At 36.3% G+C, this 17,125-nt stretch overlaps 1 protein-coding gene across 1 annotated transcript; it reads left to right on the top strand.

Annotated features, from left to right (window-relative positions):
- Nucleotides 1-771: 771 nt before the first annotated feature.
- Nucleotides 772-15,425, top strand: LOC108569610 (balbiani ring protein 3-like). The gene is made up of 13 exons (XM_017931227.1): nt 772-1,529; nt 7,961-8,052; nt 9,743-9,889; nt 9,982-10,197; nt 10,358-10,543; nt 11,266-11,406; nt 11,464-11,652; nt 11,711-11,920; nt 11,981-12,439; nt 12,498-14,282; nt 14,339-14,565; nt 14,624-14,869; nt 14,931-15,425. The coding sequence occupies exons 2-13, from the start codon at nt 7,974-7,976 to the stop codon at nt 15,069-15,071; spliced, it is 4,026 nt and encodes a 1,341-aa protein (XP_017786716.1). The 5' UTR covers nt 772-1,529; nt 7,961-7,973; the 3' UTR covers nt 15,072-15,425.
- Nucleotides 15,426-17,125: the final 1,700 nt, after the last annotated feature.

Here is a 17,125-nt window from a genome sequence, read left to right as displayed (position 1 = left end):
GTCGAAACGCGGACAGAATTTGGTCAGGTCCGTGAGCGAAGAAGATTAGTCGGAACAAAGCTTCGCAATGGTTTCCCTCTAAGCCCCCCTTTCACTCACCTCAGTGCGTTGCAAAGCGAATCAAGGACGATAATCGAATCCGTCATTCTTCGTTTGTTTCTATTATTGGGTTTACGGATAATCGAATAATGATTTACAAAAGCGTTGCGCAACGCCAATGCACCAGCAAGCTGTGAAAATCTAATACTCCAAACAGTTTCCATGGTAATTGATTGAATAAATAACATTTATATAAAGTTAAGTATTTGACATATCAACAACATTGGATATAATTCTCGTTTAATCATTATTTAATAAATTACAAACAATATATGAAAAAAAAAAGTTTGTTATTAAGATATGCGCATTCTCTTTAGATGAAACTCGAGAATGCATCTCTGGGTTTAATTTATCGTGCATTGAAAATGCGATGTGCGCCATAGTTCAATTGTTACGTAAAACAATCGGGCGGGGGCGGCCCACGCGATTCGCGTTCTGCCTAGCGGATTTTAATTAATTTTCTTCATTAGAAGCGTCTTCGTCTTTGTCTTCGTGAAATATGATGGGCTCACCCAACGCCCACCAATTAATTAGAAACCAAACAAAGGACGAGCAAAAAGAAATGCCACACGCCCTAGCAAAGAACGTACAAAAAAGAGAACTTTCTCTGCTATTTTTAGAAGAGATCTTCATCCACAATTGTTTAATATTAACTATTTGCATATTTTCAATGATAGTTTGAAACAAATTGGGTGATTGTCTGGCACCGTATTAAACGGGGTCAGTTATGAAATAATGTTAATGTTAATTGCGGAGACCAACACGGTTTAGTGGGATTTCGGGCCGGATGCAGGGAGATCCGAAAAGAGAGTCCGGTTCTCTTATTGACGTCAAGTTCTTTTTTTTTTCATCTTCTGTTTTTGGTGTCGGAGGTTCAGAGTTTTCGTGGATCACGGATGGAAACATGAGTAAGTGGTGGAGAGGTCGCAGCGAAAGAATTCTGTGGTGGAGGAGCAGATGGACGGAACGGTGAAGAGGTGGAGCAATGAGTAATGAAGAATGCCGTGCCATCCAAGTACTACTACTACTACATGCTTCGATGATGTGAAAGTCGGTCAGTGTGCTTTATACTTAGTTAGGCTGTGTATATGTGTTGTTATGGAAACGGTCTGAACTAGTCGACATCGAGGAGAGTATCCCCCACGCGTGCAGAGGACAAGAAGAAGACCGCTCAAAACTTGTGCACTTGGTTCAGTCCGCGTCAGACAGACAACAACACACTACAAGCGACGTTACAAGATTCAAAATAAACACGCGCGCGTAAAGCCGCATTAACAAAACTTTTAACAATAACAATATTATTATATTTTTATCTGCATTCAAAGTGACCATAAAGTATACACAGTACAGTGAAAACTATAAAAAGTGTCAAGACAAAATTCTAATTTGGATTAAATTTTTCATTACTTTCTTGGTTCCAATTATATAAGGTGAGATTTTTATTTATTATCTATTATTATTTAAAAACTAAAATAAATTTGAAAAAAGAATTGAAATCAGATTTGAGTTTTTTATGTTTAGTTTAGATTCAATTGATAATTTTTGCATTTACTTAAAATTTAATCGGACAATTCGATTTCGTTACAATATATCTATTAAGTGTTCATTATTATTTATATTTAGATATTGCATATAAATATAGAAATTAATGAGAAATCTATTTTCGAGTGTTTCAAGTAATTTAATCTGTTTTAATCATCTAAAAATATATTTATTTTGATAACGAATTTGTTCAATTTTTTGGTGAAATTAAAAATTTTAGTTTAATTTCATTTTCAATTGTTTTCAAACTCAAATATATGTGAACTTAAAACTAAATAAATATAAACTTAAAAAGCCACTTTCTAATATAAAAAGGTGATAAATGTAATTAAAAACTACAAGAGAAAAAAATAATAAATTTTACATTTTATTTAAATCAAACAAAACTTTCTCAAAAGTGAAATATGAGAAGACAAGTTATAATGAAAAAAAAACAGGAACACGAAATAAATTAATTCTCTTTGCCATATTTTTGAATGGATTTAAGCATTTCGTTGCGTAAAAGAGTAGTGAGAAACAGAGAAAACAAAGTAAAAGTTGACAGCAAACATAGTATGAAATCAAATTAATGTGCTTAATGTGACGAGCGGGGAAGCAAAAAAAAGGAGCAACAAGTCGTTAAAATTTCTAAGCTGGTCGTGATGCGAATGTGACATTAGCATATGTCTTCGAGGGGGGAGAAAGAGTGAGATGATCTGCACGTAACAAAGGAGCAACTGAAATCGCGCGAAACAATTGCAATCGTGCGATGTTTTTCATTGCTGCGATGATGATCGTCCGGGTGTCATCTGGTGTCATCATGCGCAAGTCGCGGCTAGGAACGAAAAAGAAAGTCGCATTCTTTTCGAGCGTCACGAATCTCTTGTTTCTTGCTTGAAATTAACACCAAATTACTTCAATGGAAACACGAAGAAAATCGAGACGTTTGTAAATAGGACCAGTAGGCCAAAATAACACTAAATGTGAATGTAATGATTGGTAATGAGGCAAATAATCGTTGTTTTTTAGTAAGAAAATTATACTTTTTCTTTATTTAATAGTAAAAAATAAGAACAAATCTCTTGTTTCTAGCTTGTTATTAACACCAATTATTTGATGACTTAATTTTCAGTCAAGACTAGTCAAAAAATAGACAAGTAGGACAAAATAACATTATTTTATGAGAATTTAATGATCGGAAATGAAGCGAAAAATCGTTTTGTTTTTGATATAAGAAAATTAAACTTTTACTTTAGTTAAAAGAAGTATGAATCTCTTGTTTATGTCTTCACTTTAACACCAATTACTTAGGTAACATGATGAAAATCCAGACGATTAAGAAAAGTAAAAACATTGAAAACAAAGTGTATAATCGTTTTTTTATTTCTATAAAAAAATAAACTTTTACTTTATTTAGTAGTTAAAATAAGAGCGAAAATAAAAAGCAGTTAACTGCTTATAAACAAATGAAGAGAAACAAAAAAGAAAGAGAAAATAAACACGTTATACGATTAATAATCTGTCAAAATCTGGTTTGCTTTTAAGACGTAAAGGTTGCTACTAAGCAAAAAAAAAAAACACATTCCGCTGTCTCGAACTTCCTGCTTTTTAAATACTTAATAAAAATGTAGACATATTACCAACTTCTGTTGTTCATTCTCTTCATTATTTACCGTCGATTGGATTCATTCCTCTCGAGGTTTTTGAACTCGGATTTCGAATTGGCAAACACAACACAAGCGTTTTCTGTAGCAACGATTTAAATTACAGTTTTTTTTAAAATGAAATGTCATTAGTTTGGAGACAGGTACTATTGATGATTGTCATTTTTGACGTTTCGATGTTTGCTTTTAATTTTAGTTGACTGAGAGAATCGGTGTCAGCTTTCTATTTATTAAAGGCATATTTGGAATCATGAATCAAGAACGAATAGAAACTAATAAAAAAAAATAAAATATATACATATAACAGCGAAAAAAAAAATATAATAAAAGATGACCTAGAATTTTGGAAATTATATTAACAAGTGAAAAGGGATAAAAATTTCTAAATAATTTTCTATACTGTTTCCTAAGCTTCTCTTTGCTTTGGTAATCTGAGACAAGTTAATTGTTTGAGGAAAGGTTGAATTAGTCATTTGTTTGGTTATTTGAGTGTTTTTTTTAGGAGGGGAATGTGGCCATTAACCCTTTCAAGTTATCGTTGGCTTTGCGCCGGAAAGTGAAATAAAAGACAAACGTTTTTCTTTAATGATTAACGGGGGCAGCACATGTGATCCGAATTAAAGTAATTGCTTAATTAATTAATTTAGCGCGGAGGAAATCCGAGTCGGAGCGTGTGAACGATTTGTTCTAACAAAACGACTGTAGTCAGCCGTTATTTGCAGTTTTTTTCTGATAATAATATGCAAATAAGTACTGTACACATGGATTTGGCCCACATATTCCGTGTTTTCTGATAGCAATTATGATTAAACAAACATTCGTATTACAGTGGAACCTCGCTTAACGAGAAAATCGCATAATTCTTAACGAGCGACGTTTCGCATCACGAGTGAGAAGTCCCGGATTGTGCGCATGCTATATCATTTTTAAAACTTGTGTACACATATTATGTGTAATTACTATACGAGTAAAAATCCGGAAATTTTGGAAAGGATTAAACTCGTTAAGCGAGGTTCCACTGTATTACATAAATCAAAAAATCAAGTGATGTTCAAATTGAATTGTCATTGTCAGTTTGACATATAAAGAATATTTAGTTTTATGTCTGCTGATTCGAATTTATTGAAATTTAATAATATTTATTTGAAACTCTAAAAATACTACGATTTGTGAGCCTTTTCACAAAATGAGCCAATAAAAAATAATTCTTTAAACTTAGTGACATTATTTTTTGTAGTACACAGCTGCGGAAATGACAGCTGTCAAAGCGTCAAAATTTTTGTATTCTAAACAATTAGGTTGAGGTCAAATAGGATTTATTTGGTTTTAATTGGAAGATTTGTGATTTTTAACATTGTATTACATAAATAAACAAACAAGTAATGCTTAAATTGATTTGTCATTGTCAATTTGACATATAAAACAATATTTACTTTTACGTCTATTGACTGGAATTTATCGAAATTTAATAATATTTATTTAAAATTGCGAAAACACTATGGCCGATAGTCCTTTCACTTCAAATGAGCCAATAAAATTTTATTATTTGAACTTAAAAATGTCTTTAATATTTTTTTTTGAGAAAAATTAAAAGTAATTATTCTATTGCTTTAATAGTAAAAATATATGTTATTACTGATGATAATAACAATTTATGTAATGAAACATGCATCATTCAGTTATAACAGCAATTATGAAATATGCAATTATCAGTTTTAATGTCTGATAGGTGATGTGAACGTGTTAACATTTGACAAACGAAACGAAAAGGAGCAACGGATCCTTTCGTTTTTATAGTTTGTTCTTTCATGGCCAACTACTTTTCGGTTTCCTGGACGTTTTTTTTCTTCTTCATATTTACAATATATTATTATTATATATTTTTTTGAGTTATGTAGTGCGGATATGGGCAAGGTGCGTCAATGAAATGATCCCGTTGTCGTCTCTACATTTCGTATACACTACATTACTATCTTAATTCAATTGCAGTAAAACGAGGAACGGTTTCATTGTTTCGCGTGTGATTTCGTAGTGCTTCAGTTGTTCTTTTTTTGTTATTGTAATTTTTAGGAAGCCGGACATGCATATAAACAGAGAGATAGGTGTAATTAAGCGGCATTGAAATGCAAAATGGGTCGGACTAAAAAAAAGACGGAATTTCGGTGTTATTGAACTCTGTTAATAATTGGAGTGTGTAAAAGAGCCTCGTTACACGAAATTTTTATGTGCGTTTATAGATTTAATGTGGATGAGCAATGGAAACATGGATAGGAAAGGCACACTATGATCATCATTATCATCATCATCATATGTCGGCCCAATTTTCAAAGTTAAAGAGTGAGAGAGATAGAGAGAATGGTAAAATAGCGGAGCTCATGAAACCGTTCCATGAATGCTACTGCCTATAACGCGGAACACTTTGTTCCGGACCAACTGTAGTTTATTGCAAACACACACACACTTATTGCACTATTTTTTAAAAAATTATATTGTACTTGTAGAATAGTTGTGATTTTATATCGACTGAAATGGGAAAGAAATATCCGAGTTATGCAACCCAGATCTTACGCAAACTGGAAACAAAAGACAGAGTCCGTCACAGCAGACGCGCATTCGGCGAGAACTCAAAGAACATCCGTTTGCCATTTCTTTCTTTTTGTTTTATTTGCAAAATCGCATTTGAATGGAGAGACAAGAATGGATCATCTGTCGGTTGCTCCTCGCTAACTGGAGCGTCAAACTGTGTATTACGTAAATGCTTTGATAATCTGCTAAGCTCAATACAATACAATACATATCAAGCAACAGTTGCAATTAAAACAAAAATGAAGAACGTTTCGAATATTGTTAATTGTAGGATATTTATGTGTCCCAAATGACAGCTGTCACCTTGCGCCAAAGTGTCGATTTTTTTATATTATAAACAATTGGTTGGTAGTATAATTACAAACAAATATGTAGGGTCATGCGAGGTTAAAAAACGCTGGTATGATGAACTCAAAAAAAGGATTTATTTGGTTTTAACCTTATTAAAATACAAAATTAATGCAATTAGTGTATAGTGTATATCGGTGATTCTCAAAGTGTGGGTCGCAGAAACTTTTCATGATCAAAAGCGGACCAAAAAGTTTGAGAATCACTGGTGTATATTATAATCAAACACTTTTGTTTTATTGATTTGTGATTTTTATTCTTCAATATTAGTGTCAATTGCGACTTGATAACAAATAATAGAATTTTTTGACGTTATAAAAGACAGGCTTGACTTTTGTTTTTCTATTATAAAATATACTTCAAATAACTGTCAAATACAATAAGTTATTAGATTTATATTCATTGATACTCGTAACTTTGTGTCAACTTGAAAATAATACACAATTCACATACTAACCACACAAATACACATGAACATTGAAACTTGTAAGGCATACAGCCAAGAAAGTTACCTGATGTAAATGAAACCTTTAATAACCACCATTATTAACTAAGATTTTAACTGTACATAATAAAGAAGAATTTTTAAATTTAAATTTAATTTTGTGTCAACTGCGTTTAAATAGCAAATAATAGAATGCATCCGTATTATGGCGTTATCAAAGACAGGTTTGAATTTTGTTTTAAATTTAGAAAATTTACTTCAAATAACAATCAAAATAATTAGATTAGATATTGTATCAATGAATTCGATTTTTGAATATTTCTTTTACCTGGTTCATCGTAAATAAATGGTCACAGCCCAATTTGATATTATTCTATGCAAACGGAACACATATTTTCTTTATCTAAAACATAACGAGTGTCACTTAATTGTCAATTTGACATAAGTGAAAATAACAATACAATTGAAATAAAGCAAAGCCATCTATTATTAATAAGCACAAATATTTAGTATGCACCTATACAATTATATTACTGTCATACTGTTTTGCAATGTATTGTATTTTTTTTATGTTCATTGCTTACATTGATTACAAATCAACATTGTCATTGAAATATCTATAAACTAATGTTATTTTTATTAATTAGATATTATGAAACTAATATGAAATTATAATAAATAATCAATTTGAATAATTTATAATTGTTTTTGTTCTATTAAAATGTTAAAGAATCTCAATGTTATTTAATTCTACGTTCATTTACAGTAATTTTTTTTGTTGAGATAAATTAATCGTATAATTATATCTTATCATAAATAAATATTGCATTATTACATGTTCTTAATCCGATATTATTAGTGCTTATAGCGTTAGTCATAGCAAGTTTTCAATAAAACTAATCGATTTGATTATAAACATAATTGATTACTATTATTAATGGATTGACGTTTCATATAACAGTCTTGTATTTGAAATTATTAATAAACGAATATGATAACATGAAAAATCATGAAATGTATATTAAAGATGTTGGCTGGGACCAAATTTAAATAGAGAAATCGACTTACAATTGGGTTGTCCATTATGGTTTTTACATAAAAAAAAAATCTCAATTTTGTTTATTTGTTTAATTGTTTTAAATATATTTTTGTCCAAAGCACACTTAATCTTTTAGTTATATTAATTAAGTAAATTGAAAAATAATTTAATTCTCACTGTAGTAAAGCATAATATTGACTTATTAATTTCCATAGAAGATGTCGCTGTATTCAACTTTATGTTTTTGTTTTGTTTCAGGTGATCCAAAAGCATGATTGTACGTTGGTCCGCGGTTGCGGTTCTCGGAACGTTCCTGTTCCTTCTAGTTTCTGCAACATCTGCCAAGAAAGGTAAACAGATTATACGAAAATCTCACTCATTAGTTTATAAGATTATTAATATAATTATATAATAAATTGTTGTTTTCGTATATTCAGTTTCTTCGAATAACAGTGGAAAAAAACAAAATGAACAAAAATGTGTTCATTTAAATAAGAAAAATCGACAGATATGCGTTAAAACTCTCTCAACAAGCATCCATAATTTATAATGCAAATTATACCGCTCTCTCGATTATTCCTGAACAATTAATTTTCTACTCTGACATAGAAACGTTTGTCGTCCCATTTATCGCTCGGAACGCATAACGGCAGTAAAAATTGGGGTGTTTCTGGTGACATTCCACGGCTATTCGATTTCCTTTTCCACGGCATTTCGATTTCTTTTGTTTTCGTGTGCGGCAATCGCGCGCTCTTTGTGTGCGTCTCCAATGTCACTCGGGAATTTCCAATTAGAAATTATGTCATGTGTCGCGAATTGCAAACCGCATTCGCTTATTTATTTACTTCTCGCCAATGATTTGTTTTTATGGTCACGTACGTACTGTTCTTCGCTAATAAGCACAGGGTCGTACACGGAACGATCATCTCGGCAGTGGGATTGATTTATATATATATATATATATATATATATAGATATTAACGCGCGAATCGCACCGTCGTTTCCGTTTCCGTCCGGCATATTCAGATGTCGGAATATGAATGGGAATCATGCATTTAAAAAGGTATAGTAGTAAATCGCGTATGTGGAACGCGACAAGAAAGCCGAGATTCCGTAGCCGCTCGGTCTACATTAAGTACTAATCGGGGTCAGCGAGGCAGCAAAATCAGATAGAAAAAAATAATATATATATATAACGAACTAGGCGTTAATTAATCGATAATTTATTGTTATTTGCACTTAAAATGTTGAACTAAATAAAGTTTTTCTCACATAGTCCGGTGATGAGTTTTTCTCTCTTTATACAGTTTTGTATGTATTTAGTCCGGTTTCAAACAGTCCGGGGATAATATAATCCTGACTATGCGAGGTTTTTCAACATATTTCAACAGTGGCAACATACGGAAATCGATATTTTCCCAGATTCAGGAATGTGGTAATTCTGAGACGTTTGATCTAGATTTTGCTCTGTTCAAGAAGCGTTTAATTAGTTTCGAGGGAAGCAATCTGAAACGAACGATTCGAAACCATCGACATGATGAAATCTTCGAGCGTACAAAAACGCAAATTTAAAGAAATCAAATGAATGGAAAAACGTTGCGCAATCAGACTCGCGTTCCACTCCAGAAAATTTACATAACAGTCCGATCGGGAAACTTTCGTTGCGTAACCAATTCTGTTATGGAACTCGCCAATTTTCGGGTTTAATTTGCTTTGTCAAGGTGTCGTGTGTACGCATTGAAATAAACCACTTTTAGGAACTGTGTTGAAATCAATTTATTTTGAGTCATAAGAGTGTTATGAAAGAATCGATTTCGTAGTAACAAATTGCGTGTGTCTTTTGATTGAGGTAATGTTATTGAATATATGACATATAATTATATAATAGGTCTACTGTTATGAGTACATAAAGATTTTGAAGCTTTGACATGTTCAACTAAATGATCAAATATGACAATGTTGCAAAGTTTAAATTATTTTTGACGTTTAACGTTGGACTTGAAAGTAATTAAAATTTATTATATTTTTTTTGTTTGTTAGAGAAATCTACGACTGAAGCGAAGTGTCCGAAGATATCAGAATGTCCTTACAACGCCCAATTCTGCGAAGACGACGAAGACTGTAATCCTGATAGCGCATGCTGTAACAGCAGCTGCGGCAACGTCTGCACCAAACAATTGTTCACAGGTACGCGAATTGAGGAGAAAGCGTTGGACATGTTAAATAAACAAATCGATAGCCTAGATTTCTCCTAATTAAAATGTATCCTTGCTGTGCAGGATGTCAGACTTTGAGGACGGCGGCCGCGAGAAGAGCCAAGTCCCTGGGAGTCGATGGTAAAAAGAACGTGAGGATACCCAGATGTGCGAGGGATGGTGCCTTCGAACCCATCCAATGCAGCAACGAGATCGTCAGCAGCTGTTGGTGCGTCGACGAGGCCGGTTTCGAGATGCCAGGCACGAGGGCGCCGGCCGCAGCCCTCGTCAATTGCACAGGTACGGATGACCCCTTTGACACGGATGACATTTTCACTATTGCGAGGCATCGCAAACAAATGAATTCCGGGATAGGTCGTGACATTTAAATGTCAGATTCGCGTCGGCATTTCATGAGTTTCCTCTTCTGATCGAAATGTAATTTCCCGGTGTTTCGCAGCACCCAAGCCTTGCGCCGCCCACACCTGCAGGATGTTCTGTCCGCATGGGTTCGCTCTGGCCAAGGACGGATGTCCTCTTTGCAAGTGTCGCGATCCGTGCGAAGATGTCAAGTGTCCCGACGCATTGGCCTGCCAACTGGAGGAGCTCTCGTGTAAAGATCCACCATGTCCCCCAATTCCCACCTGTAAGTAATGAAAATTATATTAATTTTTTTTTAATAATTATATAAAAAATGACTGTATGACAAATATGACATTAATGTCAAATATGAAATTATCTCTTCAAAGTCAAAATTTTTCAGATATTTTTTTTTGAAGTTTGTCATTATTATGTCCTATTGGTAAATCCCTAGAGGCAGAATTCTGTCTGCGCATTCAGGTCAGAGGGTTATGCAACGTCTTGTTTACTGCATATCAGCGATGCGATCTATTTTCTGCAGAACAATGAGAGGCCGTGAACTTTTTTTTGCTTCTTTCTTTCACATATGTCAGATGATGGTTGGAAAGGAAGACGCCTGGCATTTTGACTAATTACGGCCGGCGCGCACTTTCACTTCTCTGCTTCTTCGAGAGTTTAAGGACGATCTATGTAATTAGATTTAAATGTTATGGTTGCTAGAGGAAGAGCTGGAAACGTGAAAGAGCAACGGACACGTTGTAAAGGAGAGAGCGAAAGAGGCAGAGAGAGACAGACAGTGAGCACACGACTCGACAAAACACTAGAAAGTTTTTAGAAACTTTTTTTTAATGATGATGGTGTCTTCTGAGAAGACCGATTATTTATAATATCGATAATAAATTGATTTATCGAAAATTAATTTAATAATTTTAAAATTATGTATTTAATACCTTTTTTTGATTCGAAATATGGCTTAATTTCATGTTATTTTTTAATTGATTCACACAGGTAAGAGAGGACGCAGTTTGGACAACATCTGTCCAGTGGGAGATCCACTTAGGATTAGCGACACGGTGCGTCCTTTCCTTTGCGGAAACGATCCAACTAAGCCCAACTGTCCACCAATGTATCAGTGCTTAGTACAACCAGGTATATTTCTATTGTCTATTTTAGAAATTATAAAGTAATAAGGTAATTATGATTTAGGAAACGATTATGGTGTCTGCTGTCCGGCTTCGCTGCAAATCCAGAAAACCGGAAGTTGCCCAGCCAAAACTGAACAGGTCTACGAATGTGGTTCCATGTGCACTCACGATCTTGAATGTCCCTCCGTTCAAAAGTGTTGCGAAACCGCTCAGTGCGGATCATCCTGCACACATCCATCAAATGTCACTGGTATGTTACAGATATCATTTATTATTGTTTGTATACAAACATTTATTTTCTTCTACAGAGTGTTTACACCAGAGAGCTTTATCTGAAATTTTGGCTGTAAGTGAACGAGCTGGTAGAGGATATGTGCCGCAATGCGGTTCTGATGGACACTTCGAGACGAGGCAGTGCAGCAGAAATGGCTTAGTCTGTTGGTGCGTGGATCGGATGGGTAAAAAACTCAAAGGATCGATGGGTGCAGCTGAAAACGTCAATTGCACTTTAGTCGAAGGTACGTTGTTTGTGATGTCTACATGTATCATTTAGTTTATTTAAATTCATTTGTATTTAGCTCGCATCCAAACGCAGGGTCGTAGCATTGCTGGTAAGCGAAACAAGTGCGAGCATTTGGAATGCGCTGCCATTTGCGAGTATGGCTTTAAGCTGGATGACGATGGTTGCCATACCTGCAAATGCGATGATCCGTGCGAAGGATACGCTTGTCCAGAAGACGAGGAGTGCGTGAATGTGAAAGATTCAAGTTGCATGGATTTCCTGTGCCCTTCGCTTCCGGTGTGCAGACCCAAGCAGGTATATACAAATCCCTGCATTAGCGGAACACCTTTAACAGATGACCTCAGCGGAGCTCCAATTGCATGCGCTCTTCGCTCCGACGATGGCACCCTTTGTCCATCCAGTCATGAATGCACAGCGGTAGCAGGATCAACGCAAGCTGTGTGCTGTCAAAAAGAATCGGAAGAAGTCAAGCCAGAATTAGATCAAATAGCTGAAGAGAATAGGCCTCAGACTAGTATGTAGTCAATTATATTATATCACAACAATATATCTAAATACTTTTTTTTATTTAGTGTGTGACTATTTGCATAGTTTCTCTGAAAATATGGAAGGTACCAGGGATGGAATGGCTATGGCTCTGCCGCAGCCCAAGTGCGATTCCGAAGGTAATTTTGTGGCGGAACAATGTGACGGAGATTGCTGGTGCGTGGATCATTTCGGAACAGAAATTCCGAAAACAAGAAACGCTGGAAAGAATTGCACAGAAATCTGGGAGACTTCCGACTGCTTAGATCTGACTTGCCGCTTAGGTTGCGATTACGGTTTCGTGTTGGACGAAGAGACCGGATGTCCGACATGCCAGTGCCGCGATCCATGCAACGGCATCTCTTGCAACGAAGATCAGCAGTGCCAGCTGGTGGAAGTCAGCTGCAAGGACCATTATTGCCCACCTGTACCTGCGTGTTTGCCGAAGAAAATGGGTCAATGTCCGTACCTGGTGGCAGCTTCGACGTCCTGCGATTTCGAATGTAACTCAGACATGGCGTGCAATGGTACCATGCGGTGCTGTTCGAACGGATGCGGTACTCAATGCATAGAGCCGATGCTGTTAACCGGCTGTCAACATAAGAAACAAGTGTTGGAGCATCAAGCCAGGGAATCTGGTATACCTGCAGGTAGGGTTTACCTACCGCAGTGCAAAGAAGATGGGGAATACGAGACGAAGCAATGCGATCATAAAGAATGTTGGTGCGTCGATTTCAGAGGTTTCGAGGTATCCAAGACGCGCAAATCAAGGAACGAAGCTTTGAGTTGCGAACAACTGGAGGAAGCAAGTACGTGTCCAACTTACAAATGCAAGGAGGACTGTGAACACGGCTTTGAAATGGACGAGCATAATTGCAGAACGTGCAGATGCGCCGATCCGTGTTCTAAAATTTCTTGCAGAGAGGATGGAGAGATGTGTAGATTGGTAAACGTTGAGTGCGTGTCGTGGCCATGCCCAGCAGTTCCTATGTGTTTGCCCAAAAAGGAAAATCCTTGCCAGAACGGTGAACCTTTAAACCAAATATCTTGCGGCCCCGACCAGGATGGCTGCCCCTCCAGTCATAAGTGCCAATTGAGTCCCATCGGCGAATACGCCGTGTGCTGTCCAAAACCCCGAGATGTTTGCTTCGAAGCCTTAGAGACCGGAAATTGTTCGGGCGAAGAATCTAAGAACCTCACAAGATACCGCTTCAATCCGCGCACAAACAAATGCGAAAACTTTATGTATTCCGGTTGCCAAGGTAACCATAACAATTTCCACTCTGAAGAGGTTTGCGGGCAGGTCTGTCCTGTGCTGAGTCAATGCGAGAGGTTAAGAGAGAAGAACCAGAGATCCGCAGAGCGTTACCACAAACCCACTTTCCTGCCGAAGTGTGATCCGGAAACCGGTAATTGGGAGAACGTTCAGTGTTTAGATCACGTGGGTGTATGTTGGTGCGTGAACCCTCAAGGTGAGCCGCTCAAGGGCACGTTAACCCGTGGGGCGCAACCGGAATGCAACTTCCGACAGGCCCGGAACAGAGCGCGAGACCGCTCCGATCTCGGATCCGATGCAGATCTGGTTCTTGAAGAACTGCTGATGCAGCTGGGTAACTTGCAGGCAACCGACGACGACGAAGAGGACGAAGCTGAAGTAGGTATTAGCTGGGAGCTTCCGTTGAAATCGCGATGCGAAGCTCTGGGTAAGCAATGCGACCGGGAAGGAAAGTTTCTTCCGGCCCAATGCGAACAGGACGTTTGCTGGTGCGTAGACGAAGCCGGAAATCAACTTCCAAACACAAACACCTTCAAACACGGCGAACATCTGTGCTGTAAATATAATACTTTTCATACAATCTTCAATCATATTAATTACATCTTTCAACAGTACCGACACCGGTTGAAAGCGTGGAAATCACATTGGGTTTCCGCGGAGAGTACGACGAAGTAACCGCAGTGCCAGTCATCAATCAAATCAGCAAAATCACAAAGAACATGAAAGGTACCGTCACCAATGACGGTTTAGAGTACGAAGTGACTCCTGATGTTTTATACATCAAATTCTCTTTGATCGGAAGCAACAAGGTTGATGTCGCTTATAGATTAGAGCAAATGGTAAGCTCCATCTATTATTGACATTTCATAGATTAACATATGGCTTTTGATGTTACAGGTTATGCAACAAAGTTTGCCAGGTATGACGGCGGATATAACAAGGTCCCGGTTTACACACAGATTGGGAAACCTTGAGCAACCGCTGGTGGCTGAGAGGGTGGTAGCTTTGGAGCACCGCGAAATCGTTTCTCAATCGCCAGTCTCGTTGGTAGCTCATTACCATACGGCGCTCATTGTGATCGCGGCTGCTTCCGCTTTCGTTATATCTGTTTTAACGTTACTCGTCATTTTATACAAGCGCAAAGTATGTTTTTTCTTTCTATATTTCACTTTAATGATATTTTATTGACAACGTTAATTTATAGATGGCGAATTTGAACAATGCGACGGCAAAGATCGTCGAGGACAATCAGCGATTCCTATCGCTGAATCGTCCTATCTACATCGAGTTGCCGCACGATAAGCTTCCGGACCCGGCCACCAAACAGGAAGTGAAGGCGACATAAGTGACGCAGCTATATATAAACATATATTTATGAAAACTAACATATCTTTTAATTTTTGAAATTTTGTAAATTTTCTGGCGGTGCCAAAGGAGTAAAGATCGAGCGGACATTTCTTTATTAATATAGTATTTCCTTCGCGCAAACCATGTATGCTTTTTAATCTTTTGGCAACGAACGCTTTAATTTATTGTAATCGTTTCTACCGTCTCTTTACTTCATCCAATTGGTGGAACTTCGAAAGCGTAAACGGGACGGTAGATTGGAATGATTATTTTTGTTTGATTGTTCGAACTCGAATCATTCACGCAAGATTACGATATATTTTTTTTATAAATATATATATTATGTAAGAAAATTGTAAATACGAAAATTTTGTAAAACAAATAAATTAAGCTTAGAACGAAATTGTTTTTATTTTTTAGTACATATATTTCAAGCAGTGTTTTAGCTCTTAAGAAGCTCCAGACGCAATTTATTGTATATACATCCAACTTTCACAAGCATCTTTTGAATCCATTCTATCAATAATATTTTTCGAGAAAATGTGAAAACAGCGTTCATTTTTCATTACTTCAATTTTGAACGCAAATTTCAGTCAAATGGATGAAACTACAATAATGTAAATACTAGCTACATTGGCTACATCTATTAGAGTTTCCGAGAAAATCAATGACATACAAATGTATGAAAACAGTAATAAATCAATATAGGTTTTTTGAATAATTGATTTATTTTTTTTATATGCAACACCAAATAAAACTATTTAGATTTTAAATTCGTCAATGGATTTAAGTATGTCGATTTGATCAGCGAGCGATCTGCCGTTGCGGCGCCTTCTTCTGTCCATACCCGGCATTGACATCACCACCATTCCTTTAGGATAGTGATGGCCTTTGTTCTTGCCTTTGATTGCATAAATTAGTTTCTGTAAATTGTTTTGAAAGTAAATAAATTATTTGGTTAGTGACATTTGTCAATGTCAAATGTCGAAAGTTGACAGTGACAGATATAATTGTAAAATTTGTACTTACTAATATGCACTTGATGAGGAACACAGCGAATGTAAGAAAACCTATGGTGAGTAACGCTCCTTCGTTGGAAGGGAATTGAAGATCGTGATCATCGTATTTGAGGTCACCGCGATTGCTTCGTTTGGTTCTCGTCCGTTTCGCCGGTGCCCAAATACTAGCGATTTTTTGCTCTGAAATGTTATTAATTTACAAAATTTGATTAAATGGAATGCGAAGATATTACTGATGGCGTAGAGGAGACGATCCTTAATCTCCGTCAGAAATGACACCTTGTTCTTGACTTTCTTGTGCGACGTCCTCATGAGCGTGCTTTGGATTTTCTGCAAGTACGGAATAAACGCGGCGTATGAATATCCAGACGAGTCACCCTTTTGCGTTCCAGCTCCACCCTTGATAGTCCCATCCGTTTCATCATCATCTTCCTCTTCTACATACTCCGTATCATCGTAATATTCATCGTCATCGTAATACTCCTCTTCTTCAACATACTCATCCTCTTCATACTCGATCTCTTCATCGTACTTTTTCTCGTTGACGAAAACCTGATTAACTTTCGTTGTATTTGATACCTTATCGTTTCTCCTATTTTTGTTACCATTGTTCTTTTTCGGTTTATTCGAATTCTTGTTGCTTTTGGTAACAGGTGGCTTCAATGTGGTTTTACTACTAGCCGATACTTCAGTTGTAAGTTTCAAGAAGGAATCCGGCAACTTCGTTATAGACTTCTTAACTTCCCTGAACGTCGGTTCCACAATCGTCTCATAACTGCTTTGCGTCGTCGACGAAAAAAACGATGATTTCTCGTAAATGTACGGATCGTGCGGCGTAACTATCACAACAAATAAACCCATAAAAACAATTACACCAATAATATAAACTTCTTACCAATGTATGATTTCTTATTGGAAAACTGCGGAATTTCTACCCATTCACCCAGCACAGTAGAACTTACGAATAACAACAGAATTTTAATGTGCATTGTGATCTCGCTGGTTGCTCGATTCATTATGCGACAATCCTAGA

Source organism: Nicrophorus vespilloides, unplaced genomic scaffold (assembly GCF_001412225.1).
Source record: "Nicrophorus vespilloides isolate i.1.1-1 unplaced genomic scaffold, Nicve_v1.0, whole genome shotgun sequence".
In the NCBI taxonomy this organism is placed as follows: Eukaryota; Metazoa; Arthropoda; class Insecta; order Coleoptera; family Silphidae; genus Nicrophorus; species Nicrophorus vespilloides.
This window is presented reverse-complemented; position numbering and strand designations above follow the sequence as displayed.

Bases quoted from the DNA above. Each gene is read 5' to 3' on its own strand.
- LOC108569610 (XM_017931227.1), top strand. From the start codon at position 7,974: ATGATTGTACGTTGGTCCGCGGTTGCGGTTCTCGGAACGTTCCTGTTC. The intron at 12,440-12,497 runs GTATGTAGTCAA...TTTTTTATTTAG, and splicing joins AGAGAATAGGCCTCAGACTA to TGTGTGACTATTTGCATAGT. The intron at 14,283-14,338 runs GTAAATATAATA...ATCTTTCAACAG, and splicing joins ACACGGCGAACATCTGTGCT to TACCGACACCGGTTGAAAGC.